The following is a 12,955-nucleotide window of genomic DNA, read 5'->3' on the forward strand; positions in this document are numbered from 1 at the left end:
CCCAGGCTCCTTCACTCCCCTTTCTCTTTTTCCTTTCCTGTTGTAGCCTGGGCTATTCCAGGTCAACCCTTTCTGACAGAGAGATGGACAGATTGGGAGGAAGGTGAAACCCCGGGAGTGGTATTTTCTCAGTGTGGTAGAGGCTGTGCCAGACCCCGGGACTCCTTCCTGGCAGGCAGCTGCCCTGTGCTGAGTCACCTCATTCTCTGCTCGGAGCCAGTGCACCTGCTGCAGTGGCAGGCGGCCTCAGGGCTTCATGGGGCTCCACACAGGAGCCCCGGGGCACCGGGCGATGCATCGCCACAAACACACCAGTGTGCCGACCCGACTTGTTTAGCCACTGTGCCGACCCGACTAGTTTGGCCACTGTGCCGACCCGACTTGTTCGGCCACTGTGCCGACCCGACTTGTTCAGTCACTGTGCTGATCCGACTTGTTCGGTCACTGTGCCAGCCCGACTTGTTCGGCCACTGTGCCGACCCGACTTGTTCAGCCACTGTGCCGACCCGACTTGTTCAGTCACTGTGCCGACCCAACTTGTTCAGCCACTGTGCCGACCCGACTTGTTCGGCCACTGTGCCGACCCGACTTGTTCGGCCACTGTGCCGACCCGACTTGTTCGGCCACTGTGCCGACCCGACTTGTTCAGCCACTGTGCCGACCCGACTTGTTCAGCCACTGTGCCAGCCCGACTTGTTCAGCCACTGTGCCGACCCGACTTGTTCAGCCACTGTGCCAGCCCGACTTGTTCGGCCACTGTGCCGACCCGACTTGTTCAGCCACTGTGCCAGCCCGACTTGTTCGGCCACTGTGCCGACCCGACTTGTTCAGCCACTGTGCCGACCCGACTTGTTCAGCCACTGTGCCGACCCGACTTGTTCAGCCACTGTGCCGACCCGACTTGTTCAGCCACTGTGCCAGCCCGACTTGTTCAGCCACTGTGCCGACCCGACTTGTTCAGCCACTGTGCCAGCCCGACTTGTTCAGTCACTGTGCCGACCCGACTTGTTCGGTCACTGTGCCGGCCCGACTTGTTCAGCCACTGTGCCGACCCGACTTGTTCAGCCACTGTGCTGACCCGACTTGTTCAGTCACTGTGCCGACCCGACTTGTTCGGTCACTGTGCCAGCCCGACTTGTTCGGTCACTGCGCCGACCCGACTTGTTCAGTCACTGTGCCGACCCGACTTGTTCAGTCACTGTGCCGGCCCGACTTGTTCGGTCACTGTGCTGACCCGACTTGTTCAGCCACTGTGCCGACCCGACTTGTTCGGTCACTGTGCCGACCCGACTTGTTCAGCCACTGTGCCAGCCCGACTTGTTCAGTCACTGTGCTGACCCGACTTGTTCAGCCACTGTGCCGACCCGACTTGTTCGGTCACTGTGCCGACCCGACTTGTTCGGTCACTGTGCCGACCCGACTTGTTTGGTCACTGTGCCGACCCGACTTGTTCGGTCACTGTGCCGACCCGACTTGTTCGGTCACTGTGCCAGCCCGACTTGTTCGGTCATTGTGCCAGCCCGACTTGTTCAGTCACTGTGCCGACCCGACTTGTTCAGCCACTGTGCCGACCCGACTTGTTCAGCCACTGTGCCGACCCGACTTGTTCAGCCACTGTGCCGACCCGACTTGTTCAGTCACTGTGCCGACCCGACTTGTTCAGCCACTGTGCCGACCCGACTTGTTCGGTCACTGTGCCAGCCCGACTTGTTCAGCCACTGTGCCGACCTCACTTATTCAGCCACTGTGCCAACCCGACTAGTTCGGTCACTGTGCCGGCCCGACTTGTTCAGTCACTGTGCCGACCCGACTTGTTCAGCCACTGTGCCGACCTCACTTATTCAGCCACTGTGCCGACCCGACTTGTTCAGTCACTGTGCCGACCCGACTTGTTCAGCCACTGTGCTGACCCGACTTGTTCGGTCACTGTGCCGACCTCAGTGGCTGGACCCGACTTGTTCAGTCACTGTGCCGACCCGACTTGTTCAGCCACTGTGCCGACCTGACTTGTTCGGCCACTGCGCCGACCCGACTTGTTTAGTCACTGTGCTGACCTCACTTATTCGGCCACTGTGCCGACCCGACTTGTTCAGCCACTGTACCGACCTCAATTATTCGGCCACTGTGCCGACCCGACTTGTTCGGCCACTGTGCCGACCCGACTTGTTCAGCCACTGTGCCGACCCGACTTGTTCAGTCAGTGTGCCGACCCGACTTGTTCAGCCACTGTGCCGACCTCACTTATTCAGTCACTGTCCGCTTGAGAAGGCAGCCAGGGTGTTCACTGTATTTAACCAGAGCATCTCTGACGTTTGACAAGTCCTTAACACACAATAGCGATAAGCATTTGCGGGATTAGTGGATCTCAATTTGAAGATAAGTAAGTGGCATTTGCTCATTTATTTATTCGACTGCAGCAGAGAGGGAAATAGACTCCAGCACAGAAGCTTCCTTCAGTGTGTTGCTGGGCCATCTCTGCACACGGCAAGGCAGCCCAGCCTCCAAGGGAGCTGTCTAAGTGGCCCGTAACTGGCTTTGTGAGAAAGGCAAGTCGTCATAAACTCTCTTAAGACAGCCAATGTACAAAAAATAAAAAAGACGTAAATGTATCCAACTAAGTCATCCATTTGAAAGCTAGCATCATTTTCCTACCTGCTACATAAATATTATCAAACTTACTTTTGGCAAGCTATGTCTTTTTTGTTCCTTGAAAGTACCTAAAATGATCATATAATTTTTTTCTTTTTCTTTTTTAAATTTTAAAAATACTAACTTTATTTATTGATATTTTTTCTGATAGACCAGAGAGAAACTGAGAGAGGAGAGAGAGGCCTGCTGCCCTGCTTCACTGCTCATGAAGTTTTCCCCCTGAAGGTAAGATCCGGGGGTTTGAACCTGGGTCCTTGTGCATGGTTGTACATGTACTTAACCAGGTGTGCCACCACCCAGCCCCTCACATTTTGTTCTTTTTAATTTTTTTAATTGATTTAATAATGATTGACAAGACTGTAGGATAAGAGGGGTACAATTCCACACAGTTCCCACCCCCAGAGCTCTGTGTCCCCTCCCCTCCACTGGAAGCTTCCCTGTTCTTTACCCCTCTGGAAACATGGACCAAAATTCTTTACGGGGAGCAGAAGGTGGGAGTTCCGGCTTCTGTCATTGCTTCTCCACTGGACATGGGTGTTGGCAGGTGGATCCACACCCCCAGCCTGTGTCTGTCTGTCCCTAGTGGGGGAGGGCTCTGTGGAGCGGAGGCTCCAGGACACATTGGCAGGGTCGTCTGCAGAGGGAGGTCAGGATGGCCTCATGGTATATTCAAAATTACAAAACTTCCTTATGCAATTGCTTCACACAAATACTAAGTGCTTCCACCAGAGGGCTCAAGAGTTCTATTCTAAGGGAAAAAATTTGAAAAGTATATTGTCAATCCACAGTTATTATAAATACTTGTTCAGTTGGTCATTGCAAACATTCCTTTTCAGGGTCTATGGATTTATTTGAATAAATCCATATAAAAACAATAATATATACCGTGTATTCACAGGTTAATGTTCTTTGATCTAATTGCAGAGAAGTGAAAAATTATAATAAAAATCTATGTAAAATTACTTATTCAATAAAGATAATAGAAAAAGAAAAACTAGAAGTGGACCTGCCCTGTGACCCTGCAATTCCTCTCCTGGGGATAGATCCTAAGGCACCCAGCACACCCATCAAAAAAAATCTGTGTGCACCTGTGTTCATAGCAGCACAATGTGTAATAGCCAAACCTGGAAGCAACCCAGGTGTCCAACAACAGATGAGTGGCTGAGTTAGTTGTGGTCTAAATACACAATGGAATACTACTCAGCTATTAAAAATGGTCACCTCACCTTCTTCACTCCATCTTGGATGGAGCTTGAAGGAATCATGTTAAGTGAGATAAATCAGAAACAGAAGGATGAATATGGGATGATCTCACTCAAAGGCAGAAGTTGAAAAGCAAGATCAGAAGATAAAACACAAGTCGAACCTGGACTGGAGCTGGTGTATTGCACCAAAGTCAAAGACTCTGGGGTGGGGGGTCAGGCCCTGGAACATGATGGCGGAGGAGGACGTAGTGGGGGCTGAATTGTTATGTGGAAAACTGGGGAATGTTACACATGTCCCAACTACTGTATTTTACTGTGGACTGTAAACGTTAATCCCCAATAAATACATTAAAAAAATGGTTAAAGTTTAAAGTAATTTGCATGTGTGGTTTACACTCTGTGGTAACTTCACTGTAAGTTAGTAAAGTGGCCGTCTGTTGTCAAGCCTGATATGGATCTGAGTCAGACGGACAGACTGCTTATTTAGTTAAGAGCTGTTCCAAGAGCAGAGTAGCCTGAACAGCCCCCAGCCTCGCTCTCCTGGTGGATCAAGGGGAAAGTCCACGTACTTATCAAGATAAATGTGTCTTTGTCAATATTTCAGTTATTATTATTGTGTGGCCCTTGCACTTAGTATCGTGTGCACCTAACTGGATGTGCCACCCCAAAGCCCCAAGGAATAATTTTTAAAGGTTTGTTTACTTGTTTATTTATATGTGAGAGAAGAAAAGGAATGAGAGAGAGTTAGGACAGACCAGAACATGGCTCAGCTGTGGCATCCGTCCTTCGTTCCTAAGTTCTGCCTACGAGTGCGATCTCCCCATATTAATTCTTCTCTTTGGCTTATCTCCCTTCACAAAATTTCTTCACGCTCTACCCACGGCAGAGTCAATAAAGGGATTTCAGAAATCTCTGCCCATCTCTGTCACACTGTTTCTTCTCCAGACTTGGCTGAAGCACAAATCAAACTCCAGACTTGATTTGGAAAGTGAGGAGACTTGAGGGTGGCAGGTCATGAGGTAGATGCTCTGGTCCTCCATGGAATAGGAGTATCTTCTCTATCTGTCTCTTCTCTTCTCTTTCAATAAAAGGAGAGTGAAAGAGACCACAGTACCAAAGTTTCCTCTCCTGAGGCGGGACCCAGGTGCATACCTGGGCCATGCACATGGCAAAACAACGCCCTGTCCCCGTGAGCTACGTCGCCTGTCTCAGGCTCAGTCCCGTCTCCCTCTTGGTCTGAGCCGCCTGGCTCCTTTGTCCTCTGTGGCTGAGCCCGCTGTGTCTGGCTGTGCGAGTGTGCCCACAGGGCCATGACACAGCCCAAGGCGTGCCACACAGTATGCCTACAGGAAGGGTATGACCTTGCTGTCTGTGCTTTCTGATGAGGAGAGGGAATGCATTTCCAGAGCATGTATTAGTCCTGAGGGAAAAGTCTGCCTCCTCTTTAAAAATCTCAGGATGCGATTTGTAGCGCAATTTTAAGAAAGCTATGCTTTAAAGAAGTCTGTGGGAGGAACGTGTCACACCCTGCAGCACTCATTCATCACACCCACTCTGCACTTCTCATCTCTCTACCCACCGTGACAACCTTAAGACACTTAAACTACTTGCCTTTCATACTATGTGTACTACAACTGCGAAACGTATAATCAGCTCTCAGGAGCAGATATAGGTGGATACAGACAGTGCTATCTCTGATTGTTGTAAATATATATATATCCACTATGGACTCTCTCAAGAGTTCAAACACGGGCCAGGCTGTGGCACACCTAATTAAGTGCACACATTACAGTGCGCAAGGACCTGGGTTCAAGCCCTGGTCCCCACCTGCAGGTGGGAAGCTTCAAAAGTGGTGAAACAGGGCTGCAGGTGTCTCTCCATCTCTCCCTCTCTATCTCCTTTCCCTCTTGAGATCCCTCTGTGTTCCATCAAATAAAATACAAATCTCAAAAGAAGAGCAGATTGGGTCTCTCCAGAGCACCAGGCTTATATATAAAAAGGAGTCCAAACACTTGTTTGCTTCCTTCAGCAAGACATAAAAACCTCACTTCACTTAACATCAGCAGATGGACCGATGCCTTTGAAATCAGCACGACTGGTTTGACTCAAGCTTGGCTCAACACAGATCCAGAACCACCTTGGTCATTGGCTGTACTTCAACGAGAGCAGCGTTGTCACAGTGGGATGGCAGGATTCCTCACAGCTGTTTACTGTTTAAAAGACAGACAGAAAGGTCCTACTGCAAGGGCAATGCTTCACAAGCAGTGAAGCAGGTCTGCAGGTGTCTCTCTGTCTCTCTTCCTCTCTCCCTCCTCTCCTCTCCTCTCTCAATTTCTCTATCCTATCCAATAAAATGGACAAAGTGTCCTCCAGAAGTAGTGGATTCATAGTGCCAGCACTGAGCCCCAGCAATAACTTCCTGAGCTCAAACTACACTACAGAGCTACTGTAATTAAAACTGTCTGGTACGGGGACAAAATTATACACACTGACCAGTGGAATATAACTGAAATCCCAGAACTAAGCCCCCATGCCTATGGACAACTTACTTTTGAAAAGGGGGCCCAAAATATTAAATGCAGAATGGAAAGTGTCTTGAACAGGGGGTGTTTAGAAAATTGGATTGAAACATTCAAACAGATGGAACTGGATCACCACATGTGACCATGCACAAAGTCAACTGAAAGTGGATCAAAACATGGACATCAGACCAGCAAGTATCAAATACATAGAGAAAAAAATCATTGGCAAACATTTTCATAATCTATGCTCCAAAAATATTTTCAAGGATTTAAATTCAACAGCACAGAAAAAAAGAAACCAACCATAAATCATCTGGACTACATCAAACTGAAATCCATCTGCACAAGAAAGGACACCACCTCCCAAACAGAAAGACACCTGCAGCAGGAGAGAAATGCTGTGACCAGAGCAATTCAGATAAAGAATGGGCTGGTAACCAGGACACAGAAAGAGCTCGTAGACTGAGCACCAAAACACAAACAACTCCACTAGAAAATGAGGTAGGACACGGACAGAAACCTCACGAGGAAGAGACCCAGAGGGCCGCTCAACCAGGCAGCAGGTTCTCAAGGTCACTGACGGAGAAATGCAAAGCAGACAGCAAGATGACCCTTTGCACTGTGAGGATGTCTCAGCATTCCCCAAGCAGCACTTCCGGTGTGAGGCTTTACACTGACCACCCTCGTTTCTGACCCTGCTGTATCCTCACCATGATGGAGACGCCTCCCTCTGCAGCTGAATGTGGGCCTGACCAGACAAAGGGGTCCCCCGGGGTGCCAGTCCCTGTTCAAGGCGCCATTTGCCGGTCCCAGTTCGGGGCACCAGTTGCCGGTCTAGCTTCGCGGGTGGGAGACAGACGACCAGGGACTCACGGCTGAGCTGGGAAGCAGTATCTCGTTTATCAATCAGATACATCACCTTTTATGTATCTCTTCACCGGAAGTGACAAGGGAAAGGAAATGACTAGGAGAGGGGGCGGAGCAAAAAAAGAGTGTGAACAGAATACAGAAAGCTTCCATCTAACCAGTGGGGATGAAACCAATACCCTGCAGGCAGGGCGGGACCCAGGTAAAACAGTGATTATGTAACTAGACCATGTCATAAGTAATACAAGCGAACCTAATGTGATGATCAAAACAGAAGGCTTAGAAGCAGAATTTAGAAGCCGACCAACTCCGGGGCAGCACAGAAGACCCTGCACAGGGTCTGGAGGGGATGAAGCCAGAGAGTGAGACGATATTTAGGCTGAGTTGGTCAGGTCGTTCTCAGATGAAAACGTGGGTGTCCTCTGGGGAGCCCTTTAAGCCCTACACCAGGTGTTGTCACGAGGACATTAAGCCTTCAACCGATGGCCTTCTCTCTCTCTCTCTCTCTCTCTCTCTCTCTCTGTCTCTCTGTTCTTTCTTGTTTGGGGCTTACTAGTTTAGAGTACAGCTGTTTGCTCCTAGGCACAACTTGCATCTCCCCAGATAGGTGTCTGCAAGACAGGCACTCACCAGGACTCCGAGGCTCCTCCCTCCCACCCTCTCCCCTCCTCCCCAGAGTCCTTTGCTGCTGTGTTAGCCCTCACCTGACCCAAGTTGCACCCTGTGCTCTCCCTCTCTGTCCCACAGCCTATGAGTGAGGTCATTCAGCCCTGCTCTTTCTGGCTTGTCTGATTCAACACGATGCCTTCAAGTTCTGTTCAAGTTACGGCAAAGGAGATGGCATCATTACTTTACTCTAAACACCCGAGACCATGATCTGTCGTGAAGAACAAGAGTCCATGATGCCAGGCTTCCTCTTTCGATCTCAATAAGCCAGTGCGGCCAGGACTGAGCAGTTCAGTGTTGTCGCTAACAATGTCAGTTCTCTCCCAGGTGATCACTAGATTGTGCCCACAGGCTCTAAGACTGAAATGCTTTGGGGTCACTGGATCATAGTCACAATCAACTTGCTGTGCTCAACTTCATCACTATGAAATCAGGTTAAAACTTTTTGAAATTTTTTATTACTTTTTATTTTTTATTGGAAAGAGAGAAATTGGGAGGGGAGGGGGAGATAGAGAGGGAAAGACAGAGAGACACCTGCAGTCCTGCTTCACCACTCATGAAGCTTTCCCCCTGCAGGTGGGGACCAGGGGCTTGAACCCAGATCCTTGTTCAACGTAACATGTACACTTAACCAGGTGCACCACCATCCGGCCCCTTCGAAGACTTTTTTAAAATTTACTTATTATTGGATAGAGACAGAGAGAAATTGAGGTGGGAGGGGGAAGATAGGTTGAGAGACAGTGAGACACCTGGACCTGCTTCACCACTCATGAAGCTTTCCCCCTGCAGGTGGGGACCAGGGGCTTGAACCTGGGTCCCTGCACAGTGTAATGTGTGTGCTTAACCGGGGGCTCCATCACCTGGGCCTGTAAGGTTAGAACTTTTTGAGCAATAAAATCAATAACGAGAAAATAACTGACTCTCGTGCCTCAAGAGCAGTGCCCTCTGGCTAGGTGCAGTGAAAACATGGAGACGCTGAGGTTGTGTTTTGGACCATACCTGCCCTGTGTAAGCGAATTCCAGAGCCTGCTTCAGGCCAAGGCTGGTGACACCGTGCAAATTCACCTCATCAGCCCCGCTCTCCACCATGCAAAGGCTGAACATTGCCTGAAAGAGGAGAGAAAGGAAGAGAGACAGTGTTACCCGCAGCTAAGAAGCAAGGCATTAAAATCTGAAATAAAGGAAATCAAATAAACAGTAAAGAACTTGTCGACTTTCCTCCTATTTGGGAGCTGCTCTCTGTCCTGACCCAGCTTTCTATTTCTAGTCCCACTCTCCACTCTGACACCATCTCCCCAGACTATACATTTAACCCATCTGCATGTGAGCTGTTGGGCTCAGGAAAAAAAATTACTAAAGTCATGGGCCCTTGGAACATACCTAAAATAGATTTCCCAGCTTCTTCCCACAAGAAGACCCCTAACCTCACAGCTCTATTCCTCCCTTCGGGTTCCTGTTTATTAAACAATTTGTCCTGCTTTATATCTTAATGCTTTTCAGCCACCAAATGACAAATGCTACCATGATGCCAACCTGACTTCCCTGGGCAGACGACCCCGTCATGTGTCCTGGAGCCTCCCTCCCCAGAGCCCTGCCCCACCAGGGAAAGACAGACACACCCATGTCTAGTGGAGAAGCAGTTATAGAAGCCAGACCTCCAGGCTTCTTCACTCCCTAAATATCCTGGGTCCATCCTCCAGAGGGATAAAGAATAGGGAAGCTTCCAATGGAGGGGATGGGACAGGGAACTCTGGTGGTGGAACCGTGTGGAATCATACCCCTATGATCTCACAATTTTGAAAATCAATATAGAGCCGCTAATAATATAATAATAATAAAAATAAAGCTTAAAAATTATATGGCTGCATATATAAAACATATGACAATACCGGACATACGGAAAGCCCTAAGTTTGTATTTTATAGTAACCATGACATTTGTTTATTATTATGGTACAACTATCAATGTTGGCTTATTTTGGAATAAACGGAGAGAAAGGGAGCAAGTGTGGCTACAGGTAAGAAAGCTTTCATGAAGTGGGCATTAGTATTGAGTAGACTCTTCTTATACAGCTGAAGAAGATCTGAAATTCCAAAGCTTAAAATGCAAAAGCAACAAAACAGATAAATCAATGTAAATAATTTTATATTTGCTTTTAGAGTTATCTTTTTAGTTGTTATTGGTTTTATTTTATTTTTTATTTTTATTTTTCCCTCCAAGGTCATTGCTGGGGCTCGGTGCTGGTACTAGAATCCACTGCCCCTAGCAGCCATTTTTTTCCAGTGTTGTTGCTGTTGTTGTTGGACAGGACAGAGAGAAACTGAGAGAGGAGGGGAAGGCAAAGAGGGGGAGAGAAAGACAGACACCTGCAGACCTGCTTCACCGCCCGTGAAGCGACGCCCCTGCAGGTGGGGAGCCGGGAGCTTGAACCGGGATCCTTGCATGGGCCCTTGTGCTTAGCACCACGTGCGCTTAACCTGGTACACCACTTTCCGACTGCTAATTTATTTTATTTTAATAAGAGAGTGGCATATACAGAGAGAAAGATACCAGAGCCCTGCTCAGCTCTGGCTGATGGTGCTGGGGACTGATGTAGGACCTTGGAGCCTCTAACATGAAGGCCATTTGCTGAACCATTATGTTACCTCCACGGCCTGGCTTCTAGACCTCTTATCATCTCTTTAAAGAACTTGGACCCAGAGCTAGGTGGTCTTGCATCTGGTTGCATACACATATTACAATGCACAGAGACCCAGGTTCAAGCCCCCAGTCCCCACCTGCAGGGGAAAGCTTCACAGGTAGTGAAGCAGTGCTGCAGATGTTTCTCTGTCTCTCTCTCTCTCTCCCTCTTTCCTCTCAATTTCTCTGTCTCTACCCAATAAAAAAATAAATGAATGATTTTTAAAGATAAACCTGAACCTTCTGACCTTACAATCTTGTAACCCATTATCAATTACAAATAAAAAATTAAATACATGTTACAGAGGTTTAAAAAAATGGACTTGGAAAAAATTTAGTTGTTTTTGGTTTTAGCTTTTGAAATTATATTGGTGCTTCCATTTCTAACATTCCTCACACTAATGGTCACTTCTCAGAGCGCCGGGGTTGAAACTGCAGCTGGTATGTTGGCCAGCTGCTCCCCATCAGTGCTGGATACGGAAAGTGCCAGAAATGACTCCAACAGCAGAGTGATTACCTGCACTAATGGCATAGAAAACGTTCATGAGGGAGTCGGGCAATAGCACAGTGGGTTAAGCGCAGGTGGCACAAAGCGCAAGGACCGGTGTACGGATCCGGGTTCGAGGCCCCGGATCCCCACCTGCTTGGGAGTCGCTTCACAGGCAGTGAAGCAGGTCTGCAGGTGTCTGTCTTTCTCTCCCCCTCTCTGTCTTCCCCTCCTCTCTCCATGTCTCTCTGTCCTATCCAACAATGACGACAGCAACAATAACTACAACAGTAAAACAACAAGGGCAACAAAAGGAAATAAATAAATATTAAAATAAAAAAAAAGAAAAAGTTCACAAAATAAGATGCTGTTTGAGGAGACACTGGCTGTCCAGGCTGGCAGGCTGCAAAACAGCGCCTGAGTCCCAGGAAAGGACAAAGCTTCCTTCGGAGCCAAAGCAGCGCTAAGATCAGCGGGACTGTCAGTTAGCCTGGGGATTGTTGAAGAAGCAGACGCTAAGCTCCGTGAAGGTGGGCATCTTGTCTTCCTCGCTCATTGTGAACTTAAGCATTGCACGCAGGCAGTAAGAAAGGAGCACTCAGGAAGGAATGACCAGGCATACTCTTCAAAAACCCACCTATGCTTAATGCCCAGGTGCCTTGTCATAAGCAGAAATGATTCGTTCAACGTAAGAACAAATTTTCTGGATGTAAGGTGCTTTAGACACTGGGATATAAAATAGTAGCCAATGATAAAAAGAAAAATATACACCAAATACATATGCGTTCAAAGCTAAATACTTAGGAAGATGTCCCTCCCCAGAGCCCTGCCCCACTAGGGAAAGACAGAGACAGGCTGGGGGTGTGGGTCCATCTGCCAACACCCATGTTCATGGAGAAGCAATTACAGAAGCCAGAACTCCCACCTTCTGCTCCCCATGAAGAATTTTGGTCCAGGGGCCAGGTGGTGGTGCACCTGGTTGAGCACACATGTTACAGTGTGCAGGAACCCAGGTTCAAGCCTCTGGTCCCCACCTGCAAGGGAAAGCTTCACAAGTGGTGAAGCAGGGCTGCAGGTGTCTCTTAGTCTCTCTCCCTCTCTATCCCCCCTTCCTTTCAATTTCTGGTTATCTCTATCCAATAAATAAATAATTAATTAAAAAAAATAAAGAAAATTTTAAAAAAGAATTTGGGTTCATACTCCTAGAGGGATAAAGACTAGGGAAACTTTCAGTGCAGAAGTGGGCCATGAACTCTGGTGGCAGAAACTGTATGGACCTATACCCGTTATAATCTTGTTCATCATTGTTCAATCAGTAATAAAAAAGAAAAGTTCTGTTAAAAACAGAACAGAACAGCATGCACACGCTCACAGAGTAGACGATGCCAGGCATAATCTAAACTTAAGAAACATGGATTGTGTGACTGAAAACATCCTACAGCACAGACTGGGTCTGTGTATTTCACCAAAGAGAAAGACTCTGGGGAAGGAAGTCAAGGAAGGCTGGGGGTCCTGGGGCCTGATGGTGGGAGAGGAACGAGGTCAGGGGCAAGATGTTTGATAGAAACTTATCATTGAGAGAAGAGATATTACACCCATGCCTCAGTAACTCTTCTTTACACCAGTAACCCTCAAGAAAATTATAAATGGACGTGTACTCTCGGTTCTTTTTCCAGCCATGACATCATCTCCCCGGACATCTCCCCTAGGATCCACCTGCATATCAGATTTCAGGCTTGGGGGGAAAAAACTAGTATAGCCACAGGCCCTTTGGAATAGAGCTAAAATATGCCTACTAGCTATCTACAAAATGGAGACTCCCCAACTCTTCATCTGCACTATTCCAGCCCTTAGGTCCATGACTCGTCAACAATTTGTTT

General features: G+C 48.0%; 1 protein-coding gene across 4 annotated transcripts in view; it reads right to left on the minus strand.

Annotated features, from left to right (window-relative positions):
* The window catches only part of KLHL32 (kelch like family member 32), a 218,633-nt gene that overhangs the window by 133,197 nt on the left and 72,481 nt on the right, over nucleotides 1–12,955 (minus strand). For all 4 annotated transcript variants that reach the window (XM_060190744.1, XM_060190743.1, XM_060190742.1 and 1 more), the window contains one exon: nucleotides 8,909–9,016. In XM_060190744.1, coding sequence (XP_060046727.1) covers nucleotides 8,909–9,016 — 108 coding nt within the window. The remainder of the gene's footprint in view (nucleotides 1–8,908; nucleotides 9,017–12,955) is intronic.

Source organism: Erinaceus europaeus, chromosome 4, assembly GCF_950295315.1.
Source record: "Erinaceus europaeus chromosome 4, mEriEur2.1, whole genome shotgun sequence".
NCBI lineage: Eukaryota > Metazoa > Chordata > Mammalia > Eulipotyphla > Erinaceidae > Erinaceus > Erinaceus europaeus.